Below are 18,387 nucleotides of genomic sequence, written 5' to 3' on the forward strand. Positions count from 1 at the left end.
CGAAAAATTAAAATTTAATTCAAACAAAAAACTAGGCCTAGAATGGCTTTGAATGGATTGGGAAAACTATTTAGAAAAAAATCCGATCCCAAAAATCGAAAAAACATTAAAAATCAGAGTGAAATTGCCGCATGTGAACAAAAAACCACTACTGAGAAACCGAATTTTTGTTCAAACACCGTTTCCTCAATCTACTTTAAAATTAGAGCGAAAAAAATTCACGCCGCAAAACCACTCGCTTTTTCGCTCCATTTCCTGTTTCGGCGTGACCAAAATGACTACTCCAATTTGACTTCAAAAATCATGAAAATGTGTCAACCGATCTTAAAAAAAAACATAGACGGAAGAATTACGGAAACGACTCGAAGTAGAAATCTGACTATTCTCACTAATCAGATGCATCACCAGCATTTTATCAATCGACAGACAGTGTAACCAATTCACAAAGAAAAGACTGGAGTACTGGAAACTTGACAAAGGACCAAATCAAAAAACAATATTCTCTAAAAATCCAAACAAAATTCTCTACAAAAAGATAACATGCGGCTTCCCATCCATAACTCAAAGAAATCAATTAGTTATATATTTGGCTAGATCAATCGCCCACCTAGTACTTGCAGAGAAACGTTAAACAACAAACTAAAAGAAAAACTCTTTAACGAATTAGAGATTTGTATAATTTGTTTAAATGAAAACTGTCCTGCTAAGCCTTCAAGTGCAAATTCATAGTATCGACACCTACAAAAATGCTCTTTATTGAGAACAAGTTACCAACAAAAAACATTAAATTGGAAGAAATAGGCAATAAACTTAGAAAAAAGACAAAAAGTGGCCAAAATTTGCTCTGATATACTCGATTTTCTTTAACAAAAACAACTCGAAACTAATATCAACCAGAATGAGAGACATCCAAAAGAGCTACAACATTTGACTTTCACCAGAAAACTCCCCAAATGCTATCAAAGGTTGAGGAAGAACAGAAACGACAAATTGAACAAATAAAAAATAGAGAAAAAGTAAGGTGTTTTTTTAAATTTTACAAGAAAAAATAAAGCCAAATAAAGTTACTTTGAGCAAATAGGGCAATGAAATGCTCGCAAAAAAATGGGCAAGTCATAGCAAGCTAAAGAAATTGCCTACCATTGAAAAAAAAAAACGAAAAAAAAGCCAAAAATTTAAAAAGTGGTTAAAAGATTCCTAACTTTTCTGCCAATTTTCTTCAGAAAAAAGGTTTTATAACAACCAAATTGTAATCAATTTGTATCCCTGATGATCCTTGAGTAACGAGCTTCTATGCAAATTGCACTTAAAGCAGTAAAACAAAACAAAAGGCCAAAACACATTAAATTTCGTCGAAAAATCAGCAAAACTGATCAAAAACCTTTAAATTTGCATAAAACTCAAATTAACTACTTGAAACCTTCAATTCCTATCAGAACGAGCCCAAATCCAATACAATATCATAATCAAACCTCATAAACAATAAAAATTGCAAAAAAAACTGCTTTTAAAAGCCGCACGCGAACAAAAAAATTTCGCTCGCTCAGAGAAAATTTTTTCACACATCAATTTCTCGCTTTCTCAAAAACAGCTGTATGAACAAAAAACCACTCTCTTTTCGCTCCGCTCTTCACTTTTGTTCAGCAACCAAATCACTCCAAATTTTTTCACGCGTTTCATTTCCCGCTTCAAAAATCACTCCAATAAAATTGATTAAAAAAAAGGACTTCTCCAATACTCCTCTTCGAGTCGTAAAAAAAGACAGCGCCCCAATACAATTCAAATTCTTTGAATTGTAAAAAAACCAAGAGAAGGCCAATAATAGCCCCAGCTATCGCTGTGCGGCTATTAATAAACAATTTCTATAGTTCAGGTTTATAGTTCAGGTAATCGGTTGCATTTGAAATTTAAATATGATTTTTTTGTTCTTTCCTTTTACAGTGTGGTTATGCATGGCTGTGATTGTTTACAGTTCACCTGGTCCAATAAATTTCAGTGAAGTCTCTATTTAGGCGTATGAAAATTCTAGAGTTTGAAACATTTGTGTCCTTTCAGAACCTAGGTGATATGCCTCAGATGATGAAATGGAAAAATTAAATCAAGAGTAGCGCACGAAACAAAGAAAGCTGAGACGCCGTGAAAAGCGAAAAATGGGAACTCTGTTTTTTAAGGGCTTGTCAATGATTCCACTTTTTTCTCTCCGTAAATTTGTCAATCGGAAAAAATTTGTCTTAAAAAAGGTCCGAATGTCAAAAAATTTCCAACCCCAAATAAATTTGGCGGGTTGGAATAAAACGATTCAAAATCAATAAGAAAGCCCTCTTACTTTGATGAGTTCGTATAGATGAAATTTCCAGAAAAGATCAGTTCTTTCCTGCACTTGCTCGAATGTGTAACTGAAACATATTAATCGACAATAATTATTCGTCATAATAATCAGCAACTGGCAGTCATGATACCAAATCTATTTATTTTTGATAAAATGGATCTATACTGATATCCCAAATCCCCTCTTGCTTTGTGAGCATAAATATAACTTTCACGGCGCCAGGTCCTCGTTAATTGTTAAACATAGTGACATGCTATATAACAGACTGTAACTGGACAGGAACTGTCGAAGCCTGTATTTTCAGGAAAAATTTACTGATTTATATACAACCCTGGGTATGGGGTGAGGGGCAGAACAGATTGCGGTACATTAATTGAAAACCAGTCTGGTTAGTTTTGATAAGTGAGTTATGACAGCTTAGTAGACTGACGTGAACATGGCAATGAGGACGTTGAGCAGTAGGATGTTAGTGAAGAACATGTAAATGACAGCAAGGAAGATTGTCACTCCATCCACGTGGCGAGGGGACTCACAATAGAGAGTGGAGGCAGGTCTGGCTGACATGGGGGGAGGGGATGTGTCGTTGATGCTGGCACACCTCTCCGGATGATCAATCTTGTCAGAGTCTGAGAGAAAGAGAGAGAAATAGAGAAAGGTGCAGTTAGTCAAAGTACAGAATGCTATCTGCACAGATTCTTCAGAGTTATTAGAATAGAACTTCAAGAGAAAAAAGACTACAAAAGATCGTTAAAAAGTCACTCAATTTGATTACTCGACGCGTCCGAACGGAGAAAAGGGAGAAAGGCCTAACCCTATCAATGAACTATTAGAAGACTAAGAAAAAAAAAGCTATTTGACTTAGCTGAACAGGCCCGAAAAATAACTAAAAGATGTCAAAAGCAATCTTAAGTTATCGATTAAAGGTTAATATAGTCTATAGTTGCGAAAACAACAGAGAGACGACAAAACAGTCAAAGAAAAATCAAAAGGCTTGAATGAATGCTTATACAATTAGAATCTGGAATAAATTATTGGACGGATCAAACAAGGATTGTTAGTGAAGTTTAGTTATCCCGCTATCCATGACTCATCGATATACTGCACCTGAACATTGCAATGAGCATATTGAGGAGAAGAATGTTTGTAAACAACATATAGAGCATCTGTAGCACTAACGCTACCACGGGCTTCTCAGGGCAATCGTCACCCCTAGCACCTTCATACGATTCCGATGAGCATGTCTGCCCAACTGGAAAGCAATAATTTCTCATTAAAAAACAACGAACCTTAACTTCTTAAAGAGGCTTCAAATGATGTTGTCGATTTCATTATAAACCACAGCAACAACCTCAGATTCAAACATGCCAATTTTGGCAGTTTTTACGGTGCAGTTTATATTTTAAGAGTGCAGCTGAATACTGTAAATGAGACCATAAAAAAATGATTTTATAAATGCTGAACCAATGACTATCAACTACGTCAAAAAGGGCAAAGGTAGCTTTGTCAGAAAGTTAAAGAAGGAAAACTCAACCTTGAAAATAGGGCAACAACTATAAATTTTTCTTGGATTAAAACAAAACCTGTAATGAGTTTTTAACGAAACAAAATTATCAAACGGCTGAGTCAGGTAGTAGATTATGGACACTTAGCCGGAAGATTACCGAAAAATAGCAGCCGTTCTGATGTGGATCTCAGTTTCACTAGATTCCATAAATAAAGCTCTATTTCAACCTCTAAATTGGAGGGCAATGAGCTTAATACACTACCAATTAGCAGTACACTCTAAGAAACTTTGATTACTTAATGCACTAAGTCTTTAAACCTTAAGTCTTAGTGCCAGGGCATTATTGGTTTATCCCGTTTCTTTTGAATTCGTTTTTCCACCTTTGCCGTATTTGCGTAGATTTGCTGCTTGAATTCTACATTCGATTAATAGTTATTTTTGGGACTAAGCTACAAACTTACAAGAAAAGCAACAAAAACAGGCAAAACACGAAAATCCACGGTTTTTCTAAAGGACATAGTTTGAACGTCAACGTTTTTTCAAACGAACGATTCCAACGTCAGTGAAAGCGTTAGCCAAGAATAGAAACAATTAAAACATCTTTTTAAGTTGCATTAGCAACCAATGATTGGTTTGACGATTAATTAAATTGATCTGATCAATAATCAAAGTGATAAGACAACAAAAAAAACAAAGTTCAGGAATAGTAGTTTAAACTTTTAAAAATCAATTGAGCTATCACATAGCTTCTATTACGGCTCACTAAAAAACCAATCAGACCAGTCATTAATGAAACTAAAAAACAGTGCAACAAAAACAACTACAAAAACAGCTTAACAAAAATCAAAGAAAATTTATTAAACGAAACAATGTGTAAGCAAAAAACCCATTAATGGCTCCTTGATGGATTAAAAAAATAAAACCATACAATATTGGAACACAGGTACGAACTTTTCAAACTGTAAACTTACACTCGAAAACTGAAGTGAAAATATTGCATTGAAAAATCGTCAATTTATACAAAGACAAACTTTGCCCTCCATTTCAAAGGTAAGTTGAAAGAAATATCACGTTTTAAACCTACTCGATTTTAAGCTCCCTTTACTACTCTAGCGTGAGTAAAAACGCCACTCTAATTTGACTTCATCACGAGAAAAAGTAGCAAAAAATGTGAACAGAACTTCGGATGTTTACAAATGAGATTGCCTGAATAATAGCCGTAGAGAGGCTGACGGTGGCTATTAATAAGATCATTTTAAAGCTATGAAATAGTCAACATGCGAAAATTGTGCCAAATACGAAAAAGAGAGAAGCTGATATTCTCTACAATTCTCCTAATCTCTACGAAAAATGTTTCAAATCTTAGATGTTTAAAAAGCTAGTGACTGGAACTCTTCGATTTAATCTGCAAGTTAAAACTTTTAACAATAAAAAATGCCCGGCAGATTGCTGGAAAATAGCCGCCGTTCATTCCCATAACCAAGATTGGGATTGAAAGAAGAGAAAAAACTAGTGAATAAATGATTTTTGTACAAACAATTTTAAAGTGCTAACTATTTTGATGTCATTTTGGAGATGAACACACTCCTGTTTCGTAGTGAGGCCACACAGGGCTAGTATATTTACCAAAGAGCAATAGAGAAGGTCAATAAGAACAATGTCCGAGTAAGGCGCGTCTAAAATCGGGCTTTATCCCGTTTCTATTTCTGATTTCGTTTTTTGATACAAACTCTGTTCATTTTGAACTGCTTTGCTGAGCAACTAATGTCTAAAAACACCTTTAGCAGAAGGAGAGAAGAGCGAAACTAGCCAAGAGAAGTCAAAAAAATTTCACGCAAAATGTTGAACAAGCTGTGAACTAAAGTAAAGCAAAAAATTCTTATTCGACGAAGTAAAAAAACTTAGCAGGACAAGTCCTGACGTACAATTCAAAAATTTTCCTTGACTAACCAAAACCTAGATCTAGAATGGACTATGGGTGAAGTGGAGAAAACAATTTCCAAACCATTTCCAGAAAAGCATTCCCAAAAACCATCAAATAAAAAAATTAAAGAAACTGAAAATCATTGTCAAAATGCCGCATGTGAACAAAACACCAAAAGCGAGAGAGATATGGTTCAAACAAAAGTAGGCCTAGAGTGAACTATGAATGGATTGGGAAAACCAATCAGAACATAGCCGACTACCATCGGGCGAATTGCTCTCAAACCACCGCTCAGCGGTTGTCTTTGTCAGTAGCCAGCCACGCTTCAGTGAGGCTAGCTTTAGCTTAATTGAATGGCCGTGAGGGTCGCGGGGTTGCAACAGTTGTGGGGGTGGGAGGGGGATCTTTGGCTGCAGGGGGCCCTACGGCCAGAACGATGTGCAGAGGTGGAGATTCGGGACAAATTCTAAGAACCACCCTTCACGTCATAAGTATGTCTCCAAAACAGTTTCTCTGGATCGCACACTTGGAGACTAGCGACCCGAAAGGCTCTAAGAGAACTTAATCTCGACCATTGGGCGCTACCTCTTTATTCCGTTTCTTAGGACGAAAACTTAAATGGGTCAGACGAGAAAATTGGTCAAGCGAAAAATCTCATTAAAGAAGACCAACAGGACTAATATAATTGCTACAAAATTCGTTTGAGATCAATTAACAATGATATCCGAAAAATTGCTAGTTAGGTCATTTATGATAAACCTTTTCAATTATAATTCAGCGGTAATGAAGGCAATAGATGATGACATTACGCCACATAATAGCAGCTGAAGTGCGGCATCAACAAAAGAGTTAGGGAGAGAGAGAGAGAGAGAGAGAGAGAGATAGAGTAGGAGAGAGATAAAATGTGAAAAAGAAAAAGCAGAAAAAACCAAATCAATAGAGAAAGTGAAAGAGAGCGACAGCCAGGAATATTTTCCATGATGAGATTCGACTCTGCAACTTCTAGTTTTCTAGCCTTCATAATAATTAAATCATATAGAATAAAACTGAAACTGCTAAATTTTAAAAAATTTTCATATTTTACTTTGAATAAGTGTTCAAAACCATTTTTGTCTCTGAAGTTCTCCCATGTATCCCATCAGCAAGAACCAAAAAACTTCGTTGACCAGTAATGATCGTGAAACTCAGGAAAGGACAAAAAATATTCAAAAATTCTTAAAACAATAGCAAATTTTAGCATAATCTTGCTAAAATTCGTGATATTAATATCTTCAAAACGATTTCATGGTTTCATGAGAATGTTCAGAATCCCTATTTCAGGCTTTAAATAGTTTCACTGGCGCGTAGAGATCCATAACCTTGGAAGAAGAGGATAATTTTCCAAAAATTTGAGAAAAAAAATTAAATTTTATCAAAAATTGCATAAACTCGAGTCACTAAAACTTTTATAACCATTGATCAACTATAGAAACTATGCGTCAGCTTGTCAATAAAACCTTGGAAGAGGTCCCGGGCCCATAATGCCGGAAAAAATCGAAAACACTAGAAAAAATTGAAAAAATTGCAAACATTTGTCGAAAAAATGCTAAAATTTCTGGTGTCAAAATCTCGAAAAACTTCCCTTTGCATATAAAAACTATATATTAACTTAATATCAAAAAAATAGAGAAGGTTGCTTGGCTCTAGAGGCTGGAAAAACCTTAAAAAATGACAAAATGTCTAAAACTTGAAGAAAATTGTGACATTAAAAAATTGAAAACGATTCCATGGCAGATAAAAATTTTTCATTACCCTCTTATCAAACCCCTAAGGAGGTTTTCTGGCCCTTGGCTCTGGAAAAAGTTGAGTAATGACAATAAATGTCAAAAAATTGAAAAAAATGGAAGTATTTTTTTTAAAAAAACGCTTCGTGATATTAAAATGTTGAAAATCATTCCATTATCACTAGAAACTATGCAGTAACTTACTATCAAATCCTAGTTCCTTGACACCAAGGGTTGAAAAATTTCGCAAAATGACAAAAAAACACGAAAAAACTGCCGCATTTTGAGCTCAAAAATCCTTAAAATGACCTTTTAAACTTAAGCTAGGGCCTTCCCAAGGGCTTCACCACACTAACCACTTGAAGGACTACTAAACGCCGCTAAGAGGCTCTAATGAAATTTAATGCCGGCTGGGCTTTACCTGTTTCTCCAGTTTTTAAGGACCAAATGTCAAATGGGTCAGACGAAAAATCGGTCAAGCGAAAAATCGCATAAAAAAGACCAACAGGACTAATATAACTGCTACAGACTTCGTTTGAAAATGGAAGTGAAATTGCCGCATATAAACACAAAACCCCAGGCGAGAAAGATAATTGTTGTTCAAACACCGTTTTCGCAATCTACTTTAAAATTAGGGTAACAAAATTTCACGCCGCAAAACCACTCGCTTTTCGCTCCACTTCCTGTTTCGGCGTGACCAAAATCAAAACTCCAATTTGACTTCAAAAATAATTGAAAATGTGTGAACAGATCTTAAAAAAACATAACCGGATGAATTCCGGAAAAGTCTCGAAGTGGAAATGCATCTAAACGCCATCCAACTACTCATCAGACAGACAGAACGTGCCGCCACTAATTAATTTATAACTATCTTGAAACCAAACCAAAAAAGTAAAAACAAGAAAATCAAATCTGAAGCAAAATATGATAAAAACATCTGATCAAACTTTGTTATAAGTTTAGATCCCAAAACAACATTCTCTGCCAAAAACACTTCATTAGAAAAACTAGTAATTACTAAAAGCACTTATCTCAAATACTTGAGGCCAAATTAAGAAAAAAAAATTCTTAAAAACAACTTGCACTAAAAAACTAGAAAAATTTAACAAATTTTTTATTACAAAAGCATAAAAATCCATAGAAAAAATTGTTTCGACCAATAGGGCATCCAGAAGCTCGCAAGACAATAGGCAAGTCATAATGGGCTTAGAAACTTGTCTAAAAAACAGGAAAAAAACAGCAAAAAATTAATTAAAATAATTTCAATTTCCGCCATTTTTTGTCATAATTCTCAACGAAAAATTGATTGATATCCCCAAAACTGTAACCAATTGTTATCTAAATTTTGCTATCTAAGTAGAAGGGGTCTTTTTAATACCCATTTGAGCTAGTAAAACAAAACAATTGTCAAAAAAAAATGCAAAAAAAAACACCCCGAAAATCAGCAAAACAAATGAAAAACCTCCAAATTAGCATAAAATCCATACGAATTTTCAGAAACCTTCAAACCACTACCGGAACCAGCCTAAAATTAACACAAAATCATAACTAAACCTCTTAACCAAAACAAATGACAAAAAACTGCTTTAAAATGCCGCATGTGAACAAAAAATTTCGCTCGCTTAGAATTTTTTTTTCACAGCTCAATTTCTCGCTCTCTAGAAAACAGCGATATGAACAAAAAACCACTTTCTTTTCGCTCCACTCTTCATTTTATTCAGCAACAAAATCACTGCAATTTTTTCACGTGTTTCGTGTCCCGCTTCAAAAATCACTCCAATAAAATTGATTAAAAAAAGACTTCTCCAATACTCCTCTTCCAGTCTTAAAACAGACAGCGCCCCAATACAATTCAAATTCTTTGAATTGTAAAAAAACCAAGAGAAGGCCAATAATAGCCCCAGCTATCGCTGTGCGGCTATTAAAAAGAGCGGTCAGAGGATACAACAAAATCTAAGAGTTTCGCAGTTTAGCTACACTAAGCTTACAGCTTCGCAACTTTGAAAAAAGACCAAAATCTATAGAACCGCTAACAGCCATTAAAACACTATTGATAGTCTGGCCATTTATTTTCATGGTTGTAACATGAATGAGCTAAATACTGATATTGAAACTTTTGTCGTATTAACTAAAATACTTGGCAAAATCCACACAACGGGAGTTGTAACTTATAAACACTAAAACTATTTTTCATGCAAGGATTGGCAGTCTTGCCGAAAGTTGGCCATTTCGTCAGATTTCTTGCTCCTTAGTAACCATTGCTTGTTTTTTTTCCGAGCGAGAGAGAGAGAACGCGACGAGAGCAAAACTCACTGCCTATCTCTTCCAAGAACAGTTCTCCGAACATCTGCCAGTAGGGGTAGTAGAAGATGCCCTGGAATATCTTGTTCCAGTCACTCTCATTGGGGAACATGATGGCTTGGAGAGCAACTCCGTAGCTGATGAGAAACACGAACAGGATGAACAAGAAGAAGGCCAGGTCTTGAATCTGCAACATAAAAATGCAAAAATACAATACTACAGTGACCTTTGTTCAAAATGTTCCAATTTAAAAAAAAATGTTCAAATGTAACAACCACTTTCTTAATGTCAGTGCCCAAAGTTTGAAGACGTGTTCGAAAAGTCAAATTTCAATTCGTGAACGAAATGGTTCCAGGAAAAAAATCTGTAAAAACAAATATTGCTCCCGAGTCGAACATGAACACAAACATGATTGCAGTAGTCGCTATAAACTTCATTTAAGAGGAATTAAGACGCCAGATAATAGCATCGGAATTAAAGCGTGCAGATGATGGATAAAAATTAAAATTTATACCGAATTTTAATTTACCAAAACATTTAAAACAGCAAAAAACGCTGTTTTTCAAATGTAAAACGCATTAATCGAAATACAAAAGAAGACAAAACATACCCGGCAGATTGCCGGAAAATAGCCGCCGTTGATTCCAATAAGCATGATTGGGATTGAACGAATAGAATATATTGAAAAAAAAAATTTTTTGTACAAAAATATTTTTTAAGTCCGATTTATTTTGATGGCATTTCGTAGTTGAACATACTTCTGTTTCTTAGAGAGAGGCTACAGGGATTACTATCAACACCAATAAGCATTAGAGGTGGTAACTAAGACTTATAGGAACGACGTTCAAATAGCGGGCATCTAAAATTGGGCTTTATGGGTTTATCCCGTTTCTATTTCTGACTTCAATTTTTTATACCGACTCTGTTCATTTTGAATTGCTTTGCTTAGCAACTGATGTTCAAATTCACTTTTAGCAGAATGAGAGAAGAGAGAAACTAGCCTAGAGAAGTCAAAAAGATTTCACGCAAAATGTCGAAAAAGCGGCAAAATGGTAAAGCGAAAAAAAGTTTGACGAAGTAAAAAACATAGCAGGACAAGTCCTGACGTACAATTCAAAGAATTTTCATTGACTAAACAGAAAACTAGACCTAGAACGAAATATGATTGGTTTGGAAAAACCATTTAGAAAAAAATCCGATCCAAAAAATCGAAAAAACAGCAAAAGTGAAATTGCCGCATGTGAACAAAAAACCACTACCGATAAAGCGAATTTTTGTTCAAACACCGTATTCTCACTCTACTTTAAAATTAGAGCGAAAAAATTTCACGCCGCAAAACCACTCGCTTTTTCGCTCCATTTCCTGTTTCGGCGTGACCAAAATCACTACTCCAATTTGACTTCAAAAATCATGAAAATGTGTGAACAGATCTTAAAAAAAAAGACAGCGCCCCAATACAATTCAAATTCTTTGAATTGTAAAAAAAAATACGAGCGCAAAAATAGCCGGCTGAGAAGATGAGGGCGGCTATTAAACATAGCTAGATAAAACCAGAATGTGCCGCTTATTGATTTGTCCACGGTAAAACTTTTGCTATTCACATTTTGGACCTTAAGAGCACAGGAAACTAAAGACTTTAGCAATTGCTAAGATACCAGCATCTCTTACCCATTAGACGGATCACTAAAAACATTTTCAAAAGTTTTGAAAATTCAATTTTTCAAATTGTTTTTACCTGGGAAACTGTGACAACAATTTGTTGAACTGTGAACTGAGCAGCACCCACAAAATAACAAAAAATACTTTTTTGGTGGTCGAAGAAAACGCCGAGAGTACGAAAATAGCAATAAATTTAGGCTTTGCATTTTATAAGTCAGGAGCATCTAAAGGAAAAGTAGTTTATTTCTACACATTATAATCTTGAAGATCAAATATTTGGAAAAAATGCAAGCTGTCTTTGATACCTCTTCAAAGGAATTGTTGAGTACCCATGATAACTACCCTCACCTTATTTCACAAAAAGTGACCAAAATTCTGAAATCTTAATTCATTATTTATCTAAAATGCTTTTGTAAGCTGTGACAGCCTTGCTTGCCGGTTTGGGGGATGGAGAGTAAAAAAATCAGTTCTTGGCTTTTGTCCTCCATTCCATCGCTTTGCTCAGAGATTATATATTTTAATTTGGTACACCGACATTTAGGTTTTGAGATTTCTGTATGAAAGAAGAAACCGTTTGCAGGGAAAATGATAAAATGCAGGAAAAATTGGGAAATTTTCCTGCCATTATTTGCTTTTATTCCACTAGTCTATGGCTCGGTCATCTTGGATTTAGAAATGTTTCTTTTTTAATTTTGTTTTTTTTTAAGTTTCAGGGAAATGAAAATATTTAAAGATTCACTGTTTTGGGTAACCGAAAATCCATATTATTTGTTAGTGTCGTTTGATGGCTCTCTCTTCAAAAAAAGACTCCAAATAACCTGTGAGGTGCACAACTCGCGAAATTTTTTATGCTGTTTTCTCCAAGACAGTGGTCCCCTAATTTTCGTCTCCAATTCTTTTTTAGTAACATTTTTCCATTGAAAGAAATTGATTTGATCCCGCGACCATTGAGAAATTAGCAAATATAGCTGATCGCTAATACTAAAAGATTTTATTGAAAAGATCTTTTCAACAAAATTCAAATTCCTTTTTTCGTTTTGGTCGCCATACTTTATTATTAACATTATTTAGGCGTCCAATACTGACCTAGAAAAGGTTAGAGTGATATCAAGTAGCCTTCATAAAAATAGAAGTCATTAAGAGAGCTAGCTAAGTTAGTTATGATAAAAAAACTTATCACACAGTTCACCTTAAAACTCACCGCCAATTAGTTTAAGAAATGACGTCGTGTACAAAAAATAGGAAAGAGCCGTGAAGAGGCACAAAAGATCAACAAAACTGCTCCCTGGATGCTTGCGGCGTGGAAAAAAGTAAAACATACCCGGCAGATTGAGCGTTTCAAGTTAATTATAAGAACAACCTCCAACTCCATTTCCTAGAGAACCAGCTCTACTGATTACATGGTACACAGAAAGCTGTCAAAGTTAGCTGCTCATTCCCGAAATGATACGATTGCAGTAATGCACCATTAGAAAACACGCATACTATCGCGTTTTAATAGCATTCGTGAAAAAATAGATTGTGAAAAGGGAACATGAATCGACTAACGTCGGATGAACTGCTCTCAACCAACAGGCAGGGGCAATTTAATTTAGAGTTGGTGTACCTTAGAAATGTTTTATATGTGCAAAAAGGGTTCCCCACAGGGTTCGCACCACTGCCCTCCCGGTGGGCAGTCTGACATCTTAACCACTCATCTATAATGGTCTTCATTTTCATTTCGCTCACAATCGCTATTACCAAAAAACTTTGTTTCAGAACGAGAGAAACTTAGATCACTCAAAAAGGAAGAACCAAAGTGTGAAAAACTCACTCAAGAAGTCAACGAATGTTCTAGAACAAAAGCGCAAAAACTTCAAGCCAAAATTTTGCATAAAAAGACAAACATACCCGGCAGATTGCCGGAAAATAGCCGCCGTTGTTTCCAATAAGCATGATTGGGATTGAACGAATAGAATATATTGAAAAAAAAAATTTTTTGTACAAAAATATTTTTTAAGTCCGATTTATTTTGATGGCATTTCGTAGTTGAACATACTTCTGTTTCTTAGAGAGAGGCTACAGGGATTACTATCAACACCAATAAGCATTAGAGGTGGTAACTAAGACTTATAGGAACGACGTTCAAATAGCGGGCATCTAAAATTGGGCTTTATGGGTTTATCCCGTTTCTATTTCTGACTTCAATTTTTTATACCGACTCTGTTCATTTTGAATTGCTTTGCTTAGCAACTGATGTTCAAATTCACTTTTAGCAGAATGAGAGAAGAGAGAAACTAGCCTAGAGAAGTCAAAAAGATTTCAGGCAAAATGTCGAAAAAGCGGCAAAATGGTAAAGCGAAAAAAAGTTTGACGAAGTAAAAAAAATACGAGCGCAATAATAGCCGGCTGAGAAGATGAGGGCGGCTATTAAACGAAAAAGAGCCTCAGACGACAAAAAGAAACAAAAACCAAGATAACCGCAATATAGCTACGCTCAGCTTACAGCTTCGTAGCTATAAAAAAAGACCTGTAAGGCGATTTGGCGTGATATTGGAAAAAAGCGGGAAAACGGGTTACTCTGGTAGCACCTCCTGTGGTCCAATTTCTTATGAAAACAAAAAATTAATTTATGCCCCATAATTCTGAGGACTCTCTTAAATTCTTTCCGAAACTTTAGGAATTACAAAACAATTTTGATGCCAAAAAACCATCATCGATTTGCTCCATTTCGTTTTGCGGCCCTTAAAATAACATGACATTAGAAAACTGTTCCAGGCAATAACAAGTTTAGAAATAACCGGCAGATTGCCGGAAAACAACCGCCGTTGATTCCCATAGCCACGATTGAAATTGAAAGAATAGAAGAAAAATTTGAAGTGCGAACTATTTTGATGTCATTTCGTAGTTTCACATTCTCCAGTTTCGTCGTTCATAGCGAGAGGATACAGTGCCTAGTATCAAAATCAAAAAGCAAAAGAGGAGGTAAATAAGACTTAACAAAGTTCAAGTAACGGGCATCTGAAATTGGGCTTTAAAGGTTTATCCCGGTCCTATTTCTGATTTCAGTTTTTTATATTCAATTAGCTCATTTTGAATTGCCTTGCTGATCAACTGCTGTTTAAAATCACTTTGAGCAGAATGAGAGAAGAGTGGAACTAGCCTATAGAAGTCAAAAATATTCCCCGCAAAATGAAAAGCGGCAAAATGAGGTTAAGCGAAACCAAATTTTGATCAACGAAGTAAAAAAATAGCACGACAAATCCTGAATTCCAATGCAAAAAATTAAATTATCTAATGACCACATAAAGAACATTTTTAAAGAAATATTTAATAACAATCACGCCAATAATCCATGAACCTATATGCGCAAAAATAAACAAAAAATAAACAAAAACACTTAAAAAATTTCGTTTTCCAAGGTCTAGTGCTTTGTAAAATAAATTAATTTTACCATTTTATGAAAATACTGACCCCAAACATCCTTAGATTAAGTACATATAAAACAACTTAGGGGAAATCAATGGCAGACAACTCAAAATTCAGGAAAAAATAAGGAAATGCATAACTTCACGAAATCGATTTTCGTGAAGTTATGCATTTGAATAGATGCAATTTTCTCTCATTAGCAACCTTTGAAACATCTCATAAATGTGACCAATAAGACAACAAAAACGCAAACAATTTCGCAAAAACCAATGGTTAGCTTCTACTTTTTGATCATTAACCGAATAAAATTCACCAAAAGCATTAGCTACGCACTGAAAAAACATTCATTCACAAAATCTTCATTAGCAAGCAAAGATATGTCATTTTTACAATAAATGATTAGACAGCAACAAGTACAACAAATACATGCGAAACTCGAAATTCCCCAATATTTTGAAAACGAACAGCGTTTGATTCATAGAAAGCAATATCAGTGACCTCTAGCAATTAACTTGATTCATACTTCGTGATGAATGGACGCGATGCATTTTTGCAACTGAAGAGACCTGTCATTAGTGAAACCAAGAGAAAAGACTAAGAGATAAGTGACAAAAATATGTCTTGAAAAATGTTATTATCGAGGTCACAGCAGTCAATAGCTTTGAAATGAGAAAATTAAAACGATAAACTAAAACTATATGAAGCCTATGAGAGAGGTCCCTAAAGCAATTGATAATAGAAATCCTACGGTTATTGATGAGGGCATAGAGCGGCTAATATCAGTACCGGTAAGCATTAGATATGGTAAATAAGATGCATAAGAACAAAGTTCAAATAGCGGTAGGGTTTCATGGATTTATATCGTTTCTATTTTGATTTGGTTTTTCCCTACTGAAACTGTTGATTCTAGATTGGTTTTCTGACTACCTATTGCTTACAACAAGTTTGAACAGGATGAGAGAAAAATAAAAATAGCCTACAGAAGTCAAAAATATTAAAGCAAAACAAACTGAGAAATAACGTGCAGCGAAAGCTTTATTCGACGAAGTAAAGAAATACGGCCGCTATAATGGAAGCATGTGAAGATAAGGGAGAACACTACAAAAATATGACCAGCGACATATCTCGATCTAGAACAACCGAGCAAAAAATAATAACTTAATGACAACATCTAACAAACCTGTTAAATTTTAAAACGAAATTCTGTAAAAATTGTTGAAACTCAAAAGATGTTTTCAACACACTTATTACGAAACACTTCTTCTTTATTCGTTGAGCAACCACGCGATACTCGAACGCACTGAAGAAAACTTAAAACCTTAGAATTGGTTTATTTATTTTATAATAACATGTGCTATCAAACCATTATTTGTTTTCACATAGTAGCAATAACCCTACAGCCAACCCTATTTAATTATTTAATTATAAAAATACTCTGAAAAGTCAGAAAAAAGCATTAGTTGAAAAAACTTTGAAAAGCAGAAAAATTAAGCAAAACATTGTCAAAAATTAGACTGTTTTCTTCAACTAAAACCAACTTCAACTGATACTAAAAAAATAAAAAACTGCATGAAAACCCACATGAATGCTAAATGCAACCAAAAATTACCCCGAGACGCTAAAAAACGCGAAAAAAGAGTGCAAAAACGGCTAAAAAAGTCTCCAAAACGGCGAAATCACAACGATGCCTCAAGATTACATATATAACTCTAATATGTGGTTGAGATGGTCGAGTCGCACAAAGACAGCACACCAATACAGTCCAAATAATTTAGATTGTAATAGGAGCGCTATAATAGCCGGCTGAGAAGATGAGGGCGGCTATTAATAAAATTAACCAAAGAAAAACTACTAAATGCGCTAGGACGGTTTTTGACATTAATAATCTGCTCTCTTTAACTTGATCGCCAAGTAGCTTTGGATCGCCCAGTATGTTATGCACCATCCACAAAGCTGGGGGAGTTGGGTTTATCACAAAGCCAAGCAATCCACAAATTTTGACATTTATTTGGATACTAACCATTTTAGCGATCATGATGATCTTGGGTCCAAGTTGCTGAGACACTGAACAAGTATGAGTCAGTCTGACGTAGTAAATAACCAAACTGAACACATATGACGTGTGTGCCCATTCTATCATCCTCCTCTTAGCATCACTGTCAATACTATCCGATCCGAAGTGCAATGCAGTTAAGCGAAGGATTAGTCCAACTATAAACAGTGTCAGACCACTTAAGTCCAGTAAGTTCCAAAAACTTGTGACGTAGTACAGTAATTTCTTCGACATCCGTTCTGACTCCTCAATTAGAAGCTAAAAGAACAGAAATATAAGACTGAAGACTTGCTGATCTAATCATATTTCCCAGGCGAACAGATATTATTACCCACCATTTTGCGACAACTGAAACATGGTTCAGCTTAAGGAAGTTAGAGATAAATTTGAAAACTTCCAATAACCCTATTCGCCAATAAATTGAAAATACCATCTATCAAAAACCAAAAACTATTATCGCATACTGCTATTCACATTAACAAAGATATATTCTTTTTAACTTATTCTGGAGATTAACGTCACGCACAAAGTCCCGAAGAATTTGGAAAAATCAATCAATAATAATGTCGATAACAAACGCCACATGTACAAATTTCCCCTTTCAACAACAGAAGATAAAAATTTCCATCTCAACAGCTCGACTAGCGGCATAATTAAAGGTTGCAGATTGTAGAAATAGCTGCGAAATAGACCTATGTGCCGCATAATAGTATGAACAGAAGAGGATATTGAAGTAAGTTTATGGGCTATCGATGCAATCTATAAGAACAGTTTTAAAAAATAGTAGTTCTATTTTCAAAGACATATCTGACAAATTGTCAGAAAATAGTAGCGAAAGCTTCGCTGATCTGCAGTCTCAAAAAGATAATAAAACAGACCAAAAAAGACAAATTTGTCTTCTTTTTTTTATTAATTGCTGAGATGTTTTATTTTGATTAAGAATCCGTATAACTTATTGCTGCTTCTATTACCTGCTCTCAGATAACCACCCATCAGAGTGGCACACTCAGTGGACGTTATCTCCTTAAAGAGTCAATCAAGATGAATTGCTTCACAAACTAATTTTTTTCTCTTCCTCTCTTTCCCATATGAAATTTTTCGCTCCGTTACCTGCGTCGGCGTGAACAAAATCATGACTTAAATTTGACCTCAAAAATCATGAAAATGCGTGAACAGATCTTCAAAAACGAAAGACAGCATCTCAACACGAATTAAATTTTTTGAACTGTAAGAAAAACCAGTAGAAGGCAATTAATAAATAAAGGTTTTCAAAAATTAAATTTTCAAATTTGAATTCAATCCCCGCAATTCAGTTAAAAACTCGCCAGTAGTAAAGGCCACAAATGGAATCACGCATATAAAAGCAGCTGAAGAATGGAATAGACGTATGATGAAAGACGCTCTAACGCATCTTCCGGCGTGAAAAAAAATTAAAACGAAAATTCA

The 18,387-nt window shown here is 35.0% G+C and overlaps 1 protein-coding gene across 7 annotated transcripts in view; it reads right to left on the reverse strand.

Moving 5' to 3' along the window:
* LOC142339202 (transient receptor potential cation channel subfamily M member-like 2) overlaps positions 1-18,387 on the reverse strand; it is a 143,300-nt gene that overhangs the window by 33,992 nt on the left and 90,921 nt on the right. For 6 of the 7 annotated variants that reach the window (XM_075389029.1, XM_075389026.1, XM_075389024.1 and 3 more), the window contains 4 exons: positions 16,909-17,199; positions 9,834-10,008; positions 2,760-2,955; positions 2,327-2,396 (listed from right to left, as the gene is read on the reverse strand). In XM_075389029.1, coding sequence (XP_075245144.1) covers positions 2,327-2,396; positions 2,760-2,955; positions 9,834-10,008; positions 16,909-17,199 — 732 coding nt within the window. Of the gene's footprint in view, positions 1-2,326; positions 2,397-2,759; positions 2,956-3,433; positions 3,579-9,833; positions 10,009-16,908; positions 17,200-18,387 lie in introns of all 7 variants that reach the window. The other variant, XM_075389027.1, reaches the window with a different exon arrangement.

Source organism: Convolutriloba macropyga, chromosome 5 (assembly GCF_964194025.1).
Source record: "Convolutriloba macropyga chromosome 5, txConMacr16.3, whole genome shotgun sequence".
NCBI classification, from domain to species: Eukaryota; Metazoa; Xenacoelomorpha; order Acoela; family Convolutidae; genus Convolutriloba; species Convolutriloba macropyga.